Source organism: Argopecten irradians, chromosome 6, assembly GCF_041381155.1.
Source record: "Argopecten irradians isolate NY chromosome 6, Ai_NY, whole genome shotgun sequence".
NCBI lineage: Eukaryota > Metazoa > Mollusca > Bivalvia > Pectinida > Pectinidae > Argopecten > Argopecten irradians.
Genome location: NC_091139.1, coordinates 33,904,782 through 33,923,009, shown reverse-complemented (window position 1 = coordinate 33,923,009; position 18,228 = coordinate 33,904,782). Strand labels below are relative to the sequence as shown.

The 18,228-nt window shown below is 41.2% G+C and overlaps 1 protein-coding gene across 1 annotated transcript; it reads left to right on the top strand.

The window, feature by feature from the left end:
• Window positions 1-8,139: 8,139 nt before the first annotated feature.
• LOC138326475 (uncharacterized) lies at window positions 8,140-12,057 on the top strand. The gene is made up of 3 exons (XM_069272576.1): window positions 8,140-8,833; window positions 10,675-11,447; window positions 11,914-12,057. Exons 1-3 carry the CDS (start codon window positions 8,140-8,142, stop codon window positions 12,055-12,057), a joined length of 1,611 nt encoding a protein of 536 aa, XP_069128677.1.
• Window positions 12,058-18,228: the final 6,171 nt, after the last annotated feature.

Below are 18,228 nucleotides of genomic sequence, written 5' to 3'. Positions count from 1 at the left end.
GGTCAGAGTTATTCTAACTGTAGAGAAGAATATCTACAACAATCAGATTCAATACAACTAAATATAACACTTGGAAAGAAGTTTAAAACTTTGAAGCCTTCAAGTGTGCACCGACGCCATAGTGAAATGAAGGGAAGTAACTCTTAAGAAATTTTCTCGACGTCTCGAGAATACGTTTTAGTAGAATATACTGTAGGGATTTCATATCATCTGTGACATGCAATATGCTATTGTCCAATAACTGAAACAGGTAATATTTTTCAATGTGTATGGTTTTCTGTATTTGAATTGTTTGTGTTATTGCAATTTCAATGCACACAGAAAATAATATTGAATAATGGCGGCAAAATTTTGTTACCCACCAGGTGGTGTTAGTAAATTGTTGGAATAATTGAACAAATCTGATTGCAATGATTGTTGTCAACTTCAATGGCACTGTAGTACGCTAAAGCCTTAAAATGATGTTAGATTTACAACTATGTGACCCTTGGCCGGTTAATAATCCTGAATTACACAGATATACTTGGTTTAAAAAATCACCAATTAAAGATGCTCCACCGCCGACAGAGCATAAATGGCATTCATCATTTGAATAATAATTGGCGTGTAATCGTGTATATATCTGTCTAATTAACACGAAAAATATAATGAAATAATTCATTTTGCCTTTGGTGCATGCGCAATCACTATTTCATTCCATATAGGATATAGTGACACGGAATTTTTTCGGGATGCAATTAATTATTTTTTATATTTTTAACTTAATGTAAAATTAGGAGCTCAAACTTTTCAATGGTGGTAATGGTCTAAAGTAAGTAACTTTTGTAACTGAAGAAAAATACTAAATCGTCTGCTCCTGTTTTTGATAGTGAAAAAATACTATTTGTCAGCGATGGAGCATCTTTAAGAAAGATAGTCTTGACTTCTTCCTCATTTCTGAACCCTTGCTATCTGTTATAACTTTATGTTGGTTCATTTGACGCACCACCAATACTCGTGCGCAGTAATACTGTATGTGTGTATAGTAATATCTAGTGAATAAAATCAGCCATATTGAATAGCACGCACGTGTCTTCGCTCTGTTCTATCCATGCAAGATTAAAACATGGTGTCAGAAGTGGCTTGTTATGTGAAGTAAGGTCTGGAGCGACGCTGAAATTCACCGTCCATTGTGGCAATCAGAACAGAATACAACAATGGCGAAATTTCATGCACCGGAGGCCTTCGACTTCACATCACCGATTGAGTGGCCGGACTGGCTCCAACGATTCTCGGGGTACAGATAAGCCACCAAGCTCAATAAAAAAAGAGGACATTGTCCAGATAAGTTCTTTGGTTTGAACTGAACTGAACTCATATTTCATACCCAAGCGTAACGTTATACATGAACGTGCCAAATTCCACATGAGATGTCAAGGCCCTACATAGTCTATCGAGGCTTTTATGAGAGCTCTTCATGAACTAGCCGAGTACTGCGAGTTCGGACAAAACAGAGATGATCACATTAGAGACCGGTTAGTTATCGGCATAACAGACAAAGCAATTTCTGAAAAATTACAGCTGAAGTCCGACCTTACTTTAGAAACTGCTTTACAAACCGCGCGTCAGGCTGAACAAAGGCAACTAATATCGACGCAATTAATAAGAACAAGAGGTGGCCGAAACGTCCTACAGGTCAAAAACAAAGCACAGCAACAGGAACTCAAGGTAGTAGTAAAAGTACACAGAGATGTTCAAGGTGCAATAGAACTCACCAACGCGGAGCATGTCCTGCTTATGGGAAGAAATGTCACAAATGTAAAGGAACCAGTCATTTCGCAGTATTCTGTAGGAGTAAACAGACAGTACAAGAGGTGGTACAACATGAACATTATCCAGAAGAATTCTTTTTGGGTTCTGTAAACAGTGGATTGTCTGAACCATGGAAGGTAATTTTACCAGTGTGTGGCTCATCTGTGACTCTAAAGATAGATACAGGTGCTAACAAATCAGTTATATCTGAACGGACATATAACCGTCTAAAAAATAAACCTAAATTCAGTAAATTGGACAAAGGTGACAACACGGTGCTTCAGAGCCCAGGAGGCCAACTAGGATGCCTGGTACGATTCACATATGGTGTGCGTTTTAAAAGTAAAAACTATCCGCTGGAGTTTTACATAGTCGGAGGACAGAACACAAGTAATTTACTTAGCCGTGATGCTGCGGTACAACTCGGACTAGTACTTCGGATTGACGAAAGTGTAAAATTCAACAACACATCAGTATTTGGGTCATCGGGCCTGCTCAAGTGCGAGCCTGCATACATCAAATTAACGGATAAAGTCCAACCGTACTGTGTTACGACTGCAAGACGTGTACCATTTCCATTACTTAGTAAAGTGTCAAAGAAACTGGAGCGAATGGAACATGAAAGAACAATTGAGAGGGTCACAGAACCTACGGATTGGTGTGCCCCTATGGTACCAGTGGTAAAGAAGAACGGTAATGTTAGAATCTGCGTTGACCTGGAAAAACTGAACGAAGGGGTAAAGCGCAAAATACTTATGCTGCCTACACTTGACGACATAGCTCCCAAGCTAGCGCGTGCTAAAATCTTATCCAAACTAGATGCTAGCAGCGGATTCTACCAAATACCACTTCACCCTGACAGCTCAAAGTTGACGACATTTATCACACCATTTGGGCGATTCTGTTTTCGTCGAGTCCCATTTGGCATAACATCAGCTCCAGAGATATGCCAGAGAAAGATGGCAGAACTACTTGCTGGACTAGAAGGTGTAGAAGCTATCATAGATGACACATTGATATACGCAAAGACGGCTGAAGAGCACGACGAGCGTCTTAAAAAGGTAATGGACAGAATTACAGCCTCAGGTCTGAAATTGAATGAAGACAAGTGCGAGTTCGGGAAGTCGAGCATTGAGTACTTTGGCCATGTGATTAGCTCAGAGGGAATTTCCCCAAATCCGAAAAGGATTGAGGCTATCAGGAATCTGGATGCTCCTAATGACATCACAGAGTTGAGAAGAGTCCTTGGAATGATTAATTATCTGGGTCGTTTCTTACCTGGTCTTTCTGACACAATGAAACCTATGACTGATTTGCTGAAATCGAACCAAGTATGGTCATGGACTCCTATGCAAGAACATGCGTTTGAGCAAGTTAAGCGTAAATTGACAGAAACTCCAGTTCTGAACTTCTACAACACCAAGCGTGAAACCATTGTAAGTGCTGATGCAAGCAGTTTTGGACTTGGCGCGGCTCTTTATCAGAATGATGAGAAAGGAGAACTTAAACCGATCGCATTTTGTTCGCGAACTCTTACTTCGACAGAGACTAAACATGCTCAAATCGAAAAGGAATGTTTGGCGGCTACGTGGGCATGCGCAAAGTTCGAACGCTATCTTGTCAGATTGGAGAACTTTCAGCTCCTCACAGACCACAAACCTCTAGTACCTCTGATTATAGGGAACAACCAACTAAATAAAAAAGACCTTCGAAATGGCCCCTGTGTATACAAGATTGAGCCCAGGATAGAATTTTAACCCGGCCGCTGATTGGCTGGCTAATTATGAATTTCAAAAGTAAAAATGGTTTCTGACAGGTAATTATTCCTAGATAACCATGATATGAATTTGGAAATTCATATTGAGATTTAGGTTCAAAATATTAACTTTGATAATGAATAGGTAAAAGCATTAGAATTTCATGATTTTTTAGTGCAAAATGCGCCTGATTTCAATAAAGCTACCCTGGTTGGAGTTTGAGCAGTTTTTTTCTATCTAGTGTTATATGAGAACCTAGACTTTAATTATAGAACACAATAGCTAACTAATATTCCTCCTGTAATTATTATCATTATTATTTATTACAAGCTAACCGATACTTACATTATATATGTGATCGGCTTCTTAGGTAAAATATGTGTTTTCGTTTAAATATCATATACAGTGTATATAACAATAATGACAATAAACAAGAGATCCCAGAGGGATCTTGGCGCCCACCAAAGAATGATCAATGTCTGACAATGGAAAGAGGGATCTTTTCCCTGCTTTTCAAACTTTTTCAAACACACTACATATAAAATTTGAGACAGATCGCTATAGTACTTTCTAAGAAATAGTGGTACCTAACCAACTTCAACAATGAAATCTAAGATAGCGGCCGGTTGCCTATCTTGTTTACCGATCAGTCCCGAAAGGCAATTACGCATCAGTCCTATGCACAACTAGAGTACAAGGGGAACCTATGCATGGAATTTGAGAAAGATCCCTTCAGTACTTTCTGAGAAATAGCGATAACAAACTTTAACTATCAAAATCCAAGATGGCCGTCAGTCGGCCATCTTGTTTACCGATCGATCCCAAAATCCAATATGCACAACTAGGATCCTAGGGGAACCTGTATATGAAAATTGAGAAAGATCCCTTCAGCACTTTTTGAGAAATAGCGGTAACAAACTTTAACTATCAAAATCCAAGATGGCCACCTGTCGGCCATCTTGTTCATCAATCGGTCCCAAAATGCAATATGCACAACTAGGGCCCTTGGAAAACCTATATATGAAATTTGAGAAAGATCCCTTCGGTACTTTTTGAGAAATAGCGGTAACAAACTTTAACTATCAAAATCCAAGATGGCTGCCTGTTGGCCATCTTGTTCACCGATCGGTCCCAAAATGCAATATGCACAACTAGGGTCCTAGGGGAACCTTTATATGAAATTTGAGAAAGATCCCTTCAGTACTTTTTGAGAAATAGCGGTAACAAACTTTAATTATCAAAATCCAAGATGGCCGCCTTTCGGCCATCTTGTTCACCAATCGGTTCCAAAATGCAATATGCACACCAAGGGTCCTAGGGGATCATGTATATGAAATTTGAGAAAGATCCCTTCAGCACTTTTTGAGTAATAGCGGTAACAAACTTTAACTATCAAAATCCAAGATGGCCGCCTGTCGGCCATCTTGTTCACCGATCGGTCCCAAAATCCAATATGCACAACTAGGGCCCTAGGGGAACCTGTATATGAAATTTGAGAAAGATCCCTTCAGCACTTTTTGAGAAATAGCGGTAACAAACTTTAACTATCAAAATCCAAGATGGCCACCTGTCGGCCATCTTGTTTACCGATCGATCCCAAAATGCAATATGCACAACTAGGGTCCTAGGGGAACCTGTATATGAAATTTGAGAAAGATCCCTTCAGTACTTTTTGAGAAATAGCGGTAACAAACTTTAATTATCAAAATCCAAGATGGCCGCCTGTCGGCCATCTTGTTCACCAATCGGTCCCAAAATGCAATATGCACAACAAGGGTCCTAGGGGATCATGTATATGAAATTTGAGAAAGATCCCTTCAGCACTTTTTGAGTAATAGCGGTAACAAACTTTAACTATCAAAATCCAAGATGGCCGCCTGTCGGCCATCTTGTTCACCGATCGGTCCCAAAATGCAATATGCACAACTAGGGCCCTAGGGGAACCTGTATATGAAATTTGAGAAAGATCCCTTCAGTACTTTTTGAGAAATAGCGGTAACAAACTTTAACCATCAAAATCCAAGATGGCCGCCTGTCGGCCATCTTGTTGACCGATCGGTCCCAAAATGCAATATGCACAACAAGGGTCTTAGGGGAACCTACATATGAAATTTGAAAAAGATCCCTTTAGCACTTTCTGAGAAATAGCGGTAACAAGAATTGTTAACGGACGGACGGACGGAAGGACGGACGGAAGGACGGACGGACCACGGACGAAAGGCGATTTGAATAGCCCACCATCTGATGATGGTGGGCTAAAAAGCTAACCGAATTTTATAACATGTATATAATATATATAATTAATTTTTCATACGGGCATCCACTTGAAACATCATGATATACACGTGCATATCAAAAGGTCTCCAATACTTTCAAATGACATAGGTATCAAATTACTAGTAAACGTTTCTGTCATAATTTGCGTGCCCCTGTGTCTTGGCTGAGGTGATCAAGATTGAATTTTACGGTCTCGGAATAGCAGTTGAGACTGCTTGTTTTACACATGTTCAAAGAAATTTAACTGTCGAAAACAGATATATCTAGAATTAATATCCCAGGAAAAGTTACATAATATAAGACCACGATCGAGAGCTTCGTGGGTAGCGATATGCCAAGGTCGTCTCCTTGCAGGCGGTGTACGGGACTCGCAAATTATTTAGTCTAGATGAAATAAATGATTATTCTAATTATTGGTTTATGTAAATAATGAATGTACTTGCAATATTTCCAACGTTGGACATTTTTATTTTGCTATAATTAATATAGCTGCTGCTATCGTTTGTGCGATGAAATGAGATGAGATGAGATGAGATGAGGAGGTTTTGCAGAGTCATCTCTGTTTTCCCTGTCGACACCAAAATAAAACTTGTATTGTAAGATAGCGACCGGGTATTCTGTTTACCCTGCAACTTTTTCATTATACATACAGAAGATGGTAATCAAAACGAAAGCAAATTGCCTGTTATTTACACAGAATGTTCATTCCGGTGATTGTGACGTCACTGTTTGGCGGGATTGACTGCCGTTTCATTCATTCCTACTAAAAGTGACGTCACTGGAATGTTCGGGATCAAGTCAACAACTTTAGAAATTGAATCAAACGAAAGAAATTAAACATCTATTTACTGACATCGTAATATTTTCCTATTGCTACTATTACAGGAAATTCTTATTATCCGATATTGGGTTTTGTGCCCGACTAATGTCGATATCAGAGCTGAAAATGCCATTGTTTCTTGATATTATTCCGCTTCTTCTGTTGACTTTTAATTCGTAAAATGAACTTAACCCGCGAAGGGCGTCAGAACGCTTGTTTTCAACGTGAATAAACACCGTAGTGATAAAGACCTTCCAAGTGAAAATTTTCATCAGGGAAATAGGGACACAAAAAGACGATTTTCTCCAAAAGTAAGTAAGTTACACTACATTAATTTTGCTGGAACACTTAAAAAATCGTTCTGATTTCAGAACAATTGGAATTATGAAGATACCTCTTACAGTATTTTTATTATTATTATTATATATAATGTAAGTTAATTATAAAATATCCTTCAAATAATGATTTTATGTCCTTCTATATTTATCATCATTATTATTGTTTGATTACACAAACAATCCAATTAACTATGCAGTATTATTGTAACAATAGGTATTATTATTATGTGTGAATGTTGAATATAGCTGTATAAAAGATGCAGAGAGTGGTGCAAGTTAAGGTGAATGTGGTGTTCCTTATGAGTAAATGTGTTTGGTTTTTCCCGGAATATTAGAATGAAACGGAATGAAAGTCTCCCTTCTGACTATTGTATGTAAGAGTTGTCCCCCTTGATATATTTTTAAACTGTTGTGGAAATTAATTAAATTAACTGAATATAATTTTTTGAGTGGATGAGACGAATGATTGAAATGCATGCAAGCGCAAATTCTTAATACATCAGTTATTAGGTAAGAGAGAAGAGTAAGATAAATTTGATCTAAAATATAACAAATATGGAAATTGAATGAGAGCCCTAGATATGCGAATGGGAAATGTATTGTTATTTAAATGTATTACTGAATAAAATAATATTTTTGAAAAAAAATCCTTTGTTTTAATAATACAGTACAAAACCTTAACAAAGTTTAACACTGTGGTCTATGTAAAATTATTTAGTTGGTTGCTCTCTATAATACTCAAGATCTAGACAAAACTCCTTTGCGATGCCAACGTCTTTTGATGCGTATCAGGAGATTCAACCCAATAGCAGAGCATGTGCCAGGTGAAATGCTAGTGGTTTCAGATACATTATCGCGAAGTCCTATGAAAACACAGCAAGACAATTCAAGTGATGAAGTTGAACTGTACACAAATTCAGTCAAGTCACTTAGACCCATTTCAGATGTGAAACTTGATCACATTAGAGAAGCTCAACTAAGGGATTTGTAGTGTATTTTATATTAGGGGTAAGCATCTTTAATAATATCCATGCCTTCCGGAACACCTCTAATGGTATCCTATGTATGTATCGATGGTTGTGGTGAGTTCCGATAATAAATGTACAATAGAGCAGCCATTGATGGAGTCGGGTTGTTTTCAGTATTGCGGCCAACAATGCCCATTATATTACAAAATGGCGACGAGGATACTCGGAAAACTCGGCTAAGAGCATTCGCGGAACTCCCGTTTGCAGTGAATACATTGGCGCACGTCGGTAAAATAGGCGAATTTGTCGAGGGGTCTGAAAACTTCACGTGTTATGTGGAGCGCATGGAGCAGTATTTTGCCGCCAACGACATCACGGATAAAAAGGTGGCAGTATTTCTAGCCGTTATGGGGCCTCAGACCTACAGTCTGTTAAGAAATATCATGACACCAGATTTACCCAGTACTAAGACGTACGACGAAATTGTGACAGCCCTCAAAGGACATTTCATGCCTGAACCGTTAGTCATAGCAGAGAGGTTTAAATTTCACAACCGCAGTCAGAAGGAGGGGGAAAGTGTAGCGGATTATGTCGTGGGTTTGAAGAAATTAGCAGCTCGATGTGAGTACGGTAACTTTCTCCAACAAGCTCTCAGAGACAGACTTGTTTTTGGCCTTCGTAATGAGTTTATTCAGAAGAAACTATTAGCGGTTAAGGATTTGACGTTGGACAAAACATGTGAAATATCTGTTGCTATGGAAACTGCCGGGCGGAACACGACGGAAATGAAGCCTGGGCATGTGCAGGCGGATGCAAATAAAGTGTTCAAAGGACCCAGATCCAGACCACCGAAACGTGATTTAAACAAGAAAGCAGTGACAGGTGAGTCAAAATCACAGTCAGACAATGTAAACAACAACAAGAGGCCCAGAGGGCCTGTATCGCTCACCTGGTAATGCCAAGTAATGTTCTGAATACAGGTTCATTGTTTCTTTTCTGAAGGAATTATAATATTATCCTCTCAATCCCCTATTGGGCCCCACCACTCCTGCCCCCAGGGGGCCAGAGCCAAAATTTATACAAGTTCTGTTCCCCTTCCCCCAAGGATGTTTATGGCCAAGTTTGGTCACAAACCAAGCAAAACTCTAGGACAAGTAGCGATTTATAGGATTTACCTCTATTTCCCCTATTGGACCCCACCTGTTCTGCCCCCGGGGGCCTGAGCCAAAATTTATACAAGTTCTGTTCCCCTTCCAAAAAGGATGTTTGTGGCCAAATTTGGTTACATTCCATGCAGAACTCTATGACTAGTAGCGATTTAAAGGATTTACCTCTATTTCCCCTATTGGGCCCGCCCCTCCTGCCCCCGGGGGACCAGAGCCAAAATTTATACAATTTCTGTTCCCCTTCCCCCAAGGATGTTTGTGGCCAAATTTGGTTACATTCCATTCAGAACTCTATGACTAGTAGCGATTTAAAGGATTTATCTCTATTTCCCCTATTGGGCCCCGCCCCTCCTGCCCCCGGGGGACCAGAGCCAAAATTTATACAATTTCTGTTCCCCTTCCCCAAAGGATGTTTGTGGCCAAATTTGGTTACATTCCATTCAGAACTCTATGACTAGTAGCGATTTAAAGGATTTATCTCTATTTCCCCTATTGGGCCCCGCCCCTCTTGCCCCTGGGGGGTCAGAGCCAAAATTTATACAAGTTCTGTTCCCCTTCCCCAAGGATGTTTGTGGCCAGATTTGGTTACATTCCATTCAGAACTCTATGACTAGTAGCGATTTAAAGGATTTACCTTATTTCCCCTATTGGGCCCCGCCCCTCCTGCCCCCGGGGGACCAGAGCCAAAATTTATACAATTTCTGTTCCCCTTCCCCCAAGGATGTTTGTGGCCAAATTTGGTTACATTCCATTCAGAACTCTATGACTAGTAGCGATTTAAAGGATTTATCTCTATTTCCCCTATTGGGCCCCGCCCCTCTTGCCCCTGGGGGATTAGAGCCAAAATTTATACAAGTTCTGTTCCCCTTCCCCCAAGGATGTTTGTGGCCAAATTTGGTTACAATCCATGCAGAACTCTAGGACAAGTAGCGTTTTAAAGGATTTACCTCTATTTCCCCTATTGGGGCCCGCCCCTCCTGCCCCCGGGGGGTCAGAGCCAAAATTTATACAAGTTCTGTTCCCCCTCCCCCAAGGATGTTTGTGGACAAATTTGGTTACATTGCATTCAGAACTCTATGACAAGTAGCGATTTAAAGGATTTACCTCTATTTCCCCTATTGGGCCCCGCCCCTCCTGCCCCCGGGGGACCAGAGCCAAAATTTATAACAATTTCTGTTCCCCTTCCCCCAAGGATGTTTGTGGCCAAATTTGGTTACATTCCATTCAGAACTCTATGACTAGTAGCGATTTAAAGGAAATGTTGACGGACAGACGGACGACGGACGACGGACGGACGACGGACGACGGACGCCGCGCCATGACATAAGCTCACCGGCCCTTCGGGCCAGGTGAGCTAAAAAACCTTGTTATCGTTGTGGCGGAAAACACCCATCAGATGTATGTAGACACAAAGACGCGAAGTTTTATTCATGTTCTAAAACTGGGCACATTGACAAGGCGTGTTTATCTAAGAGAAAAACTGTCAAGGCTAAGTATATACAAGAGGCCGACGGGGCCTGCACTGACGATGACTTTGGAATTTATGGTATTTTCAAGCATCAAAAGGTGGTTCGACATCTAGTTATCAGGTGAAGGTTGATTTAAATGGAACATTAGTAAATATGGAGCTAGATACAGGAGAAGCGGTCAGTATTGTCTCGTATAAAGCCTGTTTGAGTGATTTATCATTGAAACCCACTGGAGTGAAACTTAAAACCTACAGCGGTGGCCAAGTTGAGATACTAGGGACAGTGGAGGTACGAGAGTCAACAGGTGACATTGCCTTTGATCATAGCCAAGGGAGACAAACCTTCTTTACTTGGGAGGAATTGGTTGAGGACTATCAAGCTCAACTGGAAGCAGATTTCAGAGTTCATTCAGATTCAAGGGAGCCTACACCTACTCAGTTTGTTAGCATTGAGGGGTTAAAGTCCAAATACAGTCGGTTATTCCAGAAGGACGTGGGAGCGATTGAACATTTTAAGGCACAGATCCATCTGGACCCTAACGTGAAACCTATATTCTGTAAAGCGCGTCCCGTACCCTTCGCATTGCGAGAATCTCTGGAAAAGGAACTCGATCGACTGGAATCACAGAGAATTATCAGCAAAGTTGACCGCAGTGATTGGGCTACTCCCATTGTTATAGTTCCGAAAGCGGATAAGTCTATTTGGTTGTGTTGGGATTTTAAAAAAACCATCAACCAGTGTCTGGATGCACAGCAGTACCCCTTACCCAATGTCGACGATATATGTTTGCACAGTTATCTGGAGGAGAATAGTTCACCAAGCTTGATATATCTCAAGCCTATCAACAGTTGTTGTTGGACAGTGAGTCAGAACAGTACCTCACCATCAACACCCATCTTGGGTTGTATCGATATCATCGATTGCCATTTGGGGTTTCCTCCGCACCTGCCATTTTCCAAGCTGTTACGGACCAGATATTACAGGGGTTGGATCATGTACTATGCCGGATTGACGACATATTAATCACCGCGCCGTCCAAAGATAAACATCTTGAAATGCTGGAAGAAGTGTTGAGGCGCCTTGACCAACACAACATAATGTTACGGTCAGACAAGTGTAAGTTTATGGAGGATGAATTGGAATACATGGGTCATATGATCAACAGCGAGGGTTCACACTCAACCACCTCTAAGGTAGAAGCTGTCAGGGAAGCACCCAGTCCTACAAATGTGACAGAGTTGAAGTCCTTTTAGGCTTATTGAACTATTATGGGTCATACTTACCTAACTTGTCTACAACCTTGCAACCAATGCATGAACTGCTACAGAAAAATTCGCCATGGAAATGGACTAGCGAATGTGAGACCGCATTTTTGAAGTGTAAGGAGAGACTTTCAGAAAACACCATGCTTGTACACTATGATGGTAACAAACAATTGAAGTTAGCCTGTGATGCATCGGCATACGGATAACGGGCAGTTATCTCACACATAATGGATAATGGGGATGAGAGACCCATCGCGTTCGCTTCGCGCACGCTCGCTCCAAGTGAGAAGAACTATGCTCAACTAGAGAAGGAGGCTCTAGCCCTCATCTTTGGTGTAAAGAAATTTCACCAGTATTTGTATGGTCATCGGTTCACTTTAGTGACCGACCATAAGCCGTTGACAACAATATTAGGACCTAAGACTGGTGAACCCACTCTCGCAGCAGCTCGTATGCAACGCTGGGCGTTGATCCTTTCAGCATAGCTACCGAACACGGCAACGCTGACGCGTTTTCGAGACTACCAGTTCAAGGAAATGTTGAGTCAGAAGAGGCCGACATCTTCCGATTTTCACAAATTGATGAGCTTCCGGTGGTAGCCAAGACATTAGCTGCGCAACGCGTAATGATCCGATTCTATCGCGAGTGCTAGACTATACCTTGAGAGGATGGCCAAATCATATCTCTGACAACGAATAATTCCGATGGCATATCGAGAACGTTTATTCTCCGATCTTCACGATCAGCACATCGGTGTGTGTCGGATGAAAGCGCTAGCTAGAAGCTATATGTGTTGGCCGGGACTGGACCAGGAGATCGAACAACAAGTGAATTCGTGTATATCCTGTCAGTCGGTCCGCAATCGACCCACGACAGCGCCACTCCATCCGTGGAGTTGGCCGACCCGCGTGTGGCAACGCGTACACATTGACTTTGCCGAAAAAGACCAAGATAACTTTCTGGTACGTATTGACAGTCACTCGAAGTGGCTGGAGAGTGTACATACGTCAACGACCACCGCGGCCAAGACAATCGAGGTATTACGTTCTATATTTGTGTCCTATGGTCTCCCCGAGGAGATGGTCTCTGACAATGGACCACAGTTTGTTTCCTCTGAATTCCAAGAGTTTTTGGAGATGAACGGGGTTAGGCACACCTTAGTACCACCTTATCATCCCGCTTCTAATGGTGCCGCTGAGCGGAGCGTTCAGATTCTAAAGAAAACTCTTATGAAGCAGGTGTTGGACGGAGATACATCATCGATTAAGCACCGCTTAGCAAACTTTTTGTTTAAGTATCGTGCTACACCTTATACGGTAACTGGGGTTTCCCCTGCAGAACTCTTTTTGAAGATAAAGTTATTGACTAAACTTAGCCTACTCAAACCAGATTTGGGTAAACGAGCCAGTCTGCAGCAGGATTCGCAGAAACGTCATCATGACAAAGGACGTGTTCGCGTCAGGACGTTCGCACGTAACCAATCTGTTCGCGTGCGGAACTTCCGTGGAGGAAAGGAAAAGTGGCTTCTGGGAACTGTGGTTAAACAACTGGGACCTCTCACGTACCTCATCCGTGTCGGTAGAACTCTCAGATACGTTCATGTTGATCACCTTCTGGCAACCGGTGAAGAATCAGTGGAACTGTATGATCAGCCAATCGCGAGTGGAACCGAGCAACCCAAGGTCCCAATGGACCAACCCTTCGCGAGTGAGCCGGATCATGCGGTTACGACACAGGACCTTCCACCACCGGTAAATGATCCGCCAGCTGTTAGTGTTCCAAGTGTTCCTATTCCTAGTGTTCCCAAGGATGTCTCGGAACCCAAGGAAACCACACCCGCTCTGATCGCGACTCCGCAACCAGAGAGACGTTACCCAGTGAAGGAGAGACGGCTTCCGCGAAAGTTAGATTTGTGACCGTGTTATATTTAATGGCCATGAGTTTAGAGTTATAGTGTTTATGTGTTTAGTTAATAAGTGCTGCAGAGACTCTTTTAGTTCCTTATAGAGAGAGATACAAGTTAATTTGGAACATTATAATTGATAAATTGTCAATTTCAAAATTGGTGATTCCTAAAATTTCAATTTCTCAATTAGAAAGGGAGGAATGTAGTGTATTTTATATTAGGAGTAAGCATCTTTAATAATATCCATGCCTTCAGGAACACCTCTAATGGTATCATATGTATGTATCGATGGTTGTGGTGAGTTCCGATAATAAATGTACAATAGAGCAGCCATTGATGGAGTCGGGTTGTTTTTAGTATTGCGGCCAACAATGCCCAATATATTACAGGATTTAAACGTACAGAAAGCCCTAGTGTACACCAAGTATGGATGGCCAGGCAAATTGGATGGTGTTGACGAAATAGCAGCGGAGTACTTTCCGTCGCGAAATGAACTTTCGGTGTCAAACGGTCTGTTATTGTTCAGAGACCGACTTGTTGTTCCAGAGGAACTGAGGAACGAGTTATTGGAACGTATCCATGAAGGTCACATGGGAATAGACAAATGTTGTGACAAGGCAAAAACTACGGTATGGTGGCCAGGAATTACCAGAAGTATCAAGGCTAAAGTAACCTCATGCACATTTTGCCAGGAGCACAGACCAACTCAACATAAAGAACCTTTGAAGGTATCCGAGTTACCATTACGACCTTGGCAGAAGGTTGCCGCGGATTTGTGTGATTTCCAAGGGAAAAACTATCTTGTTCTGATAGACTATTATTCGAGATTTCTAGAGATTGCTCATCTCCAAAATGTCACCAGCAATCAAGTTATTCTTCGACTAAAGAACATACTCGCACACTGGGGAGTTCCGGAGGAATTTGTATCCGACAACGGTACACAGTTTACTTCGCGCGAATTCAAGGAATTTGCCAAGGATTATGAATTTAGACAAACATTCTCATCTCCGCACTACCCCAGAGGTAATGGCGAGGCAGAAAGTGGAGTCAAGATAGCCAAATGGATACTCGCCCAGGAGGATGTATTTGCAGCATTAATGGCAAACCGGGCCACACCGGTCAAGACAACAGGTGTAAGTCCATGCCAACTAATCATGGGTAGACAGATTCGTACAACGGTGCCAGTCGCCACTGAAAAGCTAGTCCCTAAATGACCAAAACAGAATGACGTCAAAAGGAAGGACGATGAGTACAAACGCCGTTACTCATATCATTTCGACAAGCGACATGGTGCTAAATCTTTACCCGATTTGGACGTCGGAGACAAGGTTAGAGTAAAACTTGACAATGAGAAACTTTGGTCAACAAGCGGTGTTGTAGAAAAAGCAAACCCTGACATCAGATCATATAGTGTCAAAACACCCCGAAGTATATACCACAGAAATAGGCGACATCTACAGGGTACAGAAAATCCACGTGAATCTACAGAGGAGACTCCAGCTCCAGCGACTCCTAAGAAACCGATTCCACCAGTTGTTACCACAACGCCAGATTCGACAGGGAAAGCACTTTCCCCAGCCGGTAAAAATGACACTACATACGCGGCGCGTCCAAAGAGAACTATCACCTTACCAACGCGTATGTCAGACTTTGTTGTTATAAAGTAACTTTATGTTGGTTGATTTGACGCACCACCTATACTCGTGCGCAGTAATACTGTATGTGTGTATAGTAATATCTAGTCAGTGAATAAAATCAGCTATATTGAATAGCACGCACGTGTCTTCGCTCTGTTCTATCCATTTTAATCCATCAGATTAAAACACTGTCAGTCTGCTAAAACACATGTTATTCATGTAGATAGGATGAGGCATAAACTTTGCAAGAGGAAAATGAAATTGGGGAGGACAGTGTTGAAGATGTCAAGGTACAGGAAAGAACAAATAGAGGGCGAACTATTAGGAAACCAATATTTTTGACTGAACACTATATCTTGTAAACAACAATTAAAGAAAATGAACCAAGTGTTATTGGTGAGTTTCAGGTTCACCCAGAATGCCAAAAACAAGGATTACACCAAGGATTAAGCCAGGCATAGTGTGTCCCTTATGCCTTCAAAGGTTGCCAACTGAAAGCAAATGGAGGTACCATCTATTTGAGTGTGGGAAAGAGGCCCACAGTAAAAAGAAATTCGAATGCAACTTGTGCAACTTTCGATCAGAACGAAAAGCGACATTGACACGCCATGTCGCGAGAAAACAAGAAGGAGCTTTTGGCGAGCAAATGAGACATGGGAAGACGCCAATCCCGGTAATCTATCAAGCATCATCGAAGATGTGTCCTCCGATGAGGACGATGATCAGGAGGACACCAACAATGTTACGGGTATGGCTGTGGCAGCGGGAGAGTCCGGCAAGGCGCAACTGGATTTGCAATCAATCCAGATTTGTCGCTTGTAACGGAAACCGTGTCATCCAATGCCGGTTCAGTCAACAAGGCGCATCGTACAAGAGCAGGGACCAGCGCAGGGGACATCTGAGCCTGAGCCACCTGTTACAAGGTTTGTGACCCGTGATATGGGCACCCAATTGGTCAATGCACGGGTCATGTTAAATCAAGGAACCCAGACAGATGCGCCCTCTCACCGTAGAATGGAACGAACAACTTATTCGTTTGTGCAAAATGGACAAAATGTTACCACGGTAACAGAGGACCATTGGGAGGAATTCAAAATAGTTGTGTAAATATTGCAATATTGTCAGACGGACTTTGTGTTTTTAAGTTTTAAGTTTACTGTAGGTTATGTTTTGTGACCGTTTATATAACAGTGTTTTGAAATGTTGATGATATACATATTTTACATGAGGTGCCAAAACATATTTTTGATATTTTCCTTGTTTGAATCATGTTAAGTTTGTTATATTTTTTTTGTATTGTTGAAACTTGTTTCTTACCCACATTAAGGTTTGTTGCATTGGGTTTGGGGGACATAAGTTAGCGATGGATGTTTTTTATGAGTAATGAGGGACTTATTGATCAGAGGCGTGGGTAATGAAGAGATGTGTTATATTGTTAAACATTCTTTCTTGTTTTACTTGTATACTTGTCTACATAAAAATAGAATAGCCTTCTTATCTTGTTGTTATTGTATACAGTTCATTGAACCCGGAAGAAACACACATGGTCAATGTAATGTCACGAGTATATCAGTGTTATCATACTAACAGTTAATTGAACTGACATGACCGTAACCCGACAGCATCTAATTCCAGACAGAGCCCGTCTGATTGTCCGGTACCTGATAACACACCAATTAATTGTCCAGGCCCCGTACCCTGTACATTGTAAATATAATCATGTATTGTAGTAAGATGCATTGTTTTAGGCAAGGCAGTTCCCACCAGTACCCAGGCGAATAAACATGTACATAATGTAATCTATGGAGTCTGTTGTCATTATACAAAACAACGAGATATAACAATGGCGACGAGGATGAGATCAATCGGCATCAAGCTAATCACAGAATCATCTCAATGAAGAGGGATTAGAACAGAATTGTTCATCACTGTGAAGGAAACTACTGTGTTATCCATTTGTAGTTTTATGTGAAGTATCGCCCTTCAAAGTATGGCAACAGCGTTACCAATATTCCCGCCATTTGTGGTACAAGAACCTGCTGCAGACATAAGATGGCAGAAGTATGTGAAACGCATCGAGAACTTATTTGTGGCAATGAACATTAAAGATGTGAAAAGACAAAGAGCTATGTTACTGCACTACGTAGGAGAAGAGGTCTGTGACATTTTTGAAACGTCACAGGACACCGGAGACACATTTAATGAAGCCCAAATAAAACTAACGGAATATTTTGCTCCTAAAAAGGCAACAGAGTTCCAGGTCTATAAATTTAGACAAATTTCTCAAGAATCTGGAGAATCAATCGATGCTTTTACAACAAAACTCCGACAACAAAGCTCCCGATGTGACTTCGTGGATCCTGAAAAGGAAATAAAATCACAAATCATCCAAGGATGTAGTTCGTCGAAATTACGAATAACTTATTACCTAAATACCTGAAGTTTTCATATAGTTACAATCTTGCCAGGCTTATATCTGTTATGTAGTTGGTTAGCCAAATATTTCCATCTCTATGAAGCTGGCCATGAGTTTGTGAATTCTAGTCATTCTATTCATTCATTTCATAATATGAACACAAAAGACATGAACTCTTGATAATAATAATTGTGATAATATTTTATTGCTAAAAAGGGGAGAATTGTAATGTCCATTCCGTATATTAGTATAACCTATTCCGAAATTTAGTATAACCCATTCCGTATTTTGTATGTAACCGGAAGTACCACATGGTAATAAAGTAACCAGCATGTCAGCCAGACAAGTGTGTTTGTTGTCATTGTCATCATCACAAATCATCCGGTGTTACACACCCATATAGAACCCCACAACTGGC

Bases quoted from the DNA above. Each gene is read 5' to 3' on its own strand.
- LOC138326475 (XM_069272576.1), top strand. From the start codon at position 8,140: ATGCCCATTATATTACAAAATGGCGACGAGGATACTCGGAAAACTCGG. The intron at 8,834-10,674 runs GTGAGTCAAAAT...GGTATTTTCAAG, and splicing joins AAACAAGAAAGCAGTGACAG to CATCAAAAGGTGGTTCGACA. The intron at 11,448-11,913 runs GTGAGTCAGAAC...GAACTGCTACAG, and splicing joins TCAACAGTTGTTGTTGGACA to AAAAATTCGCCATGGAAATG.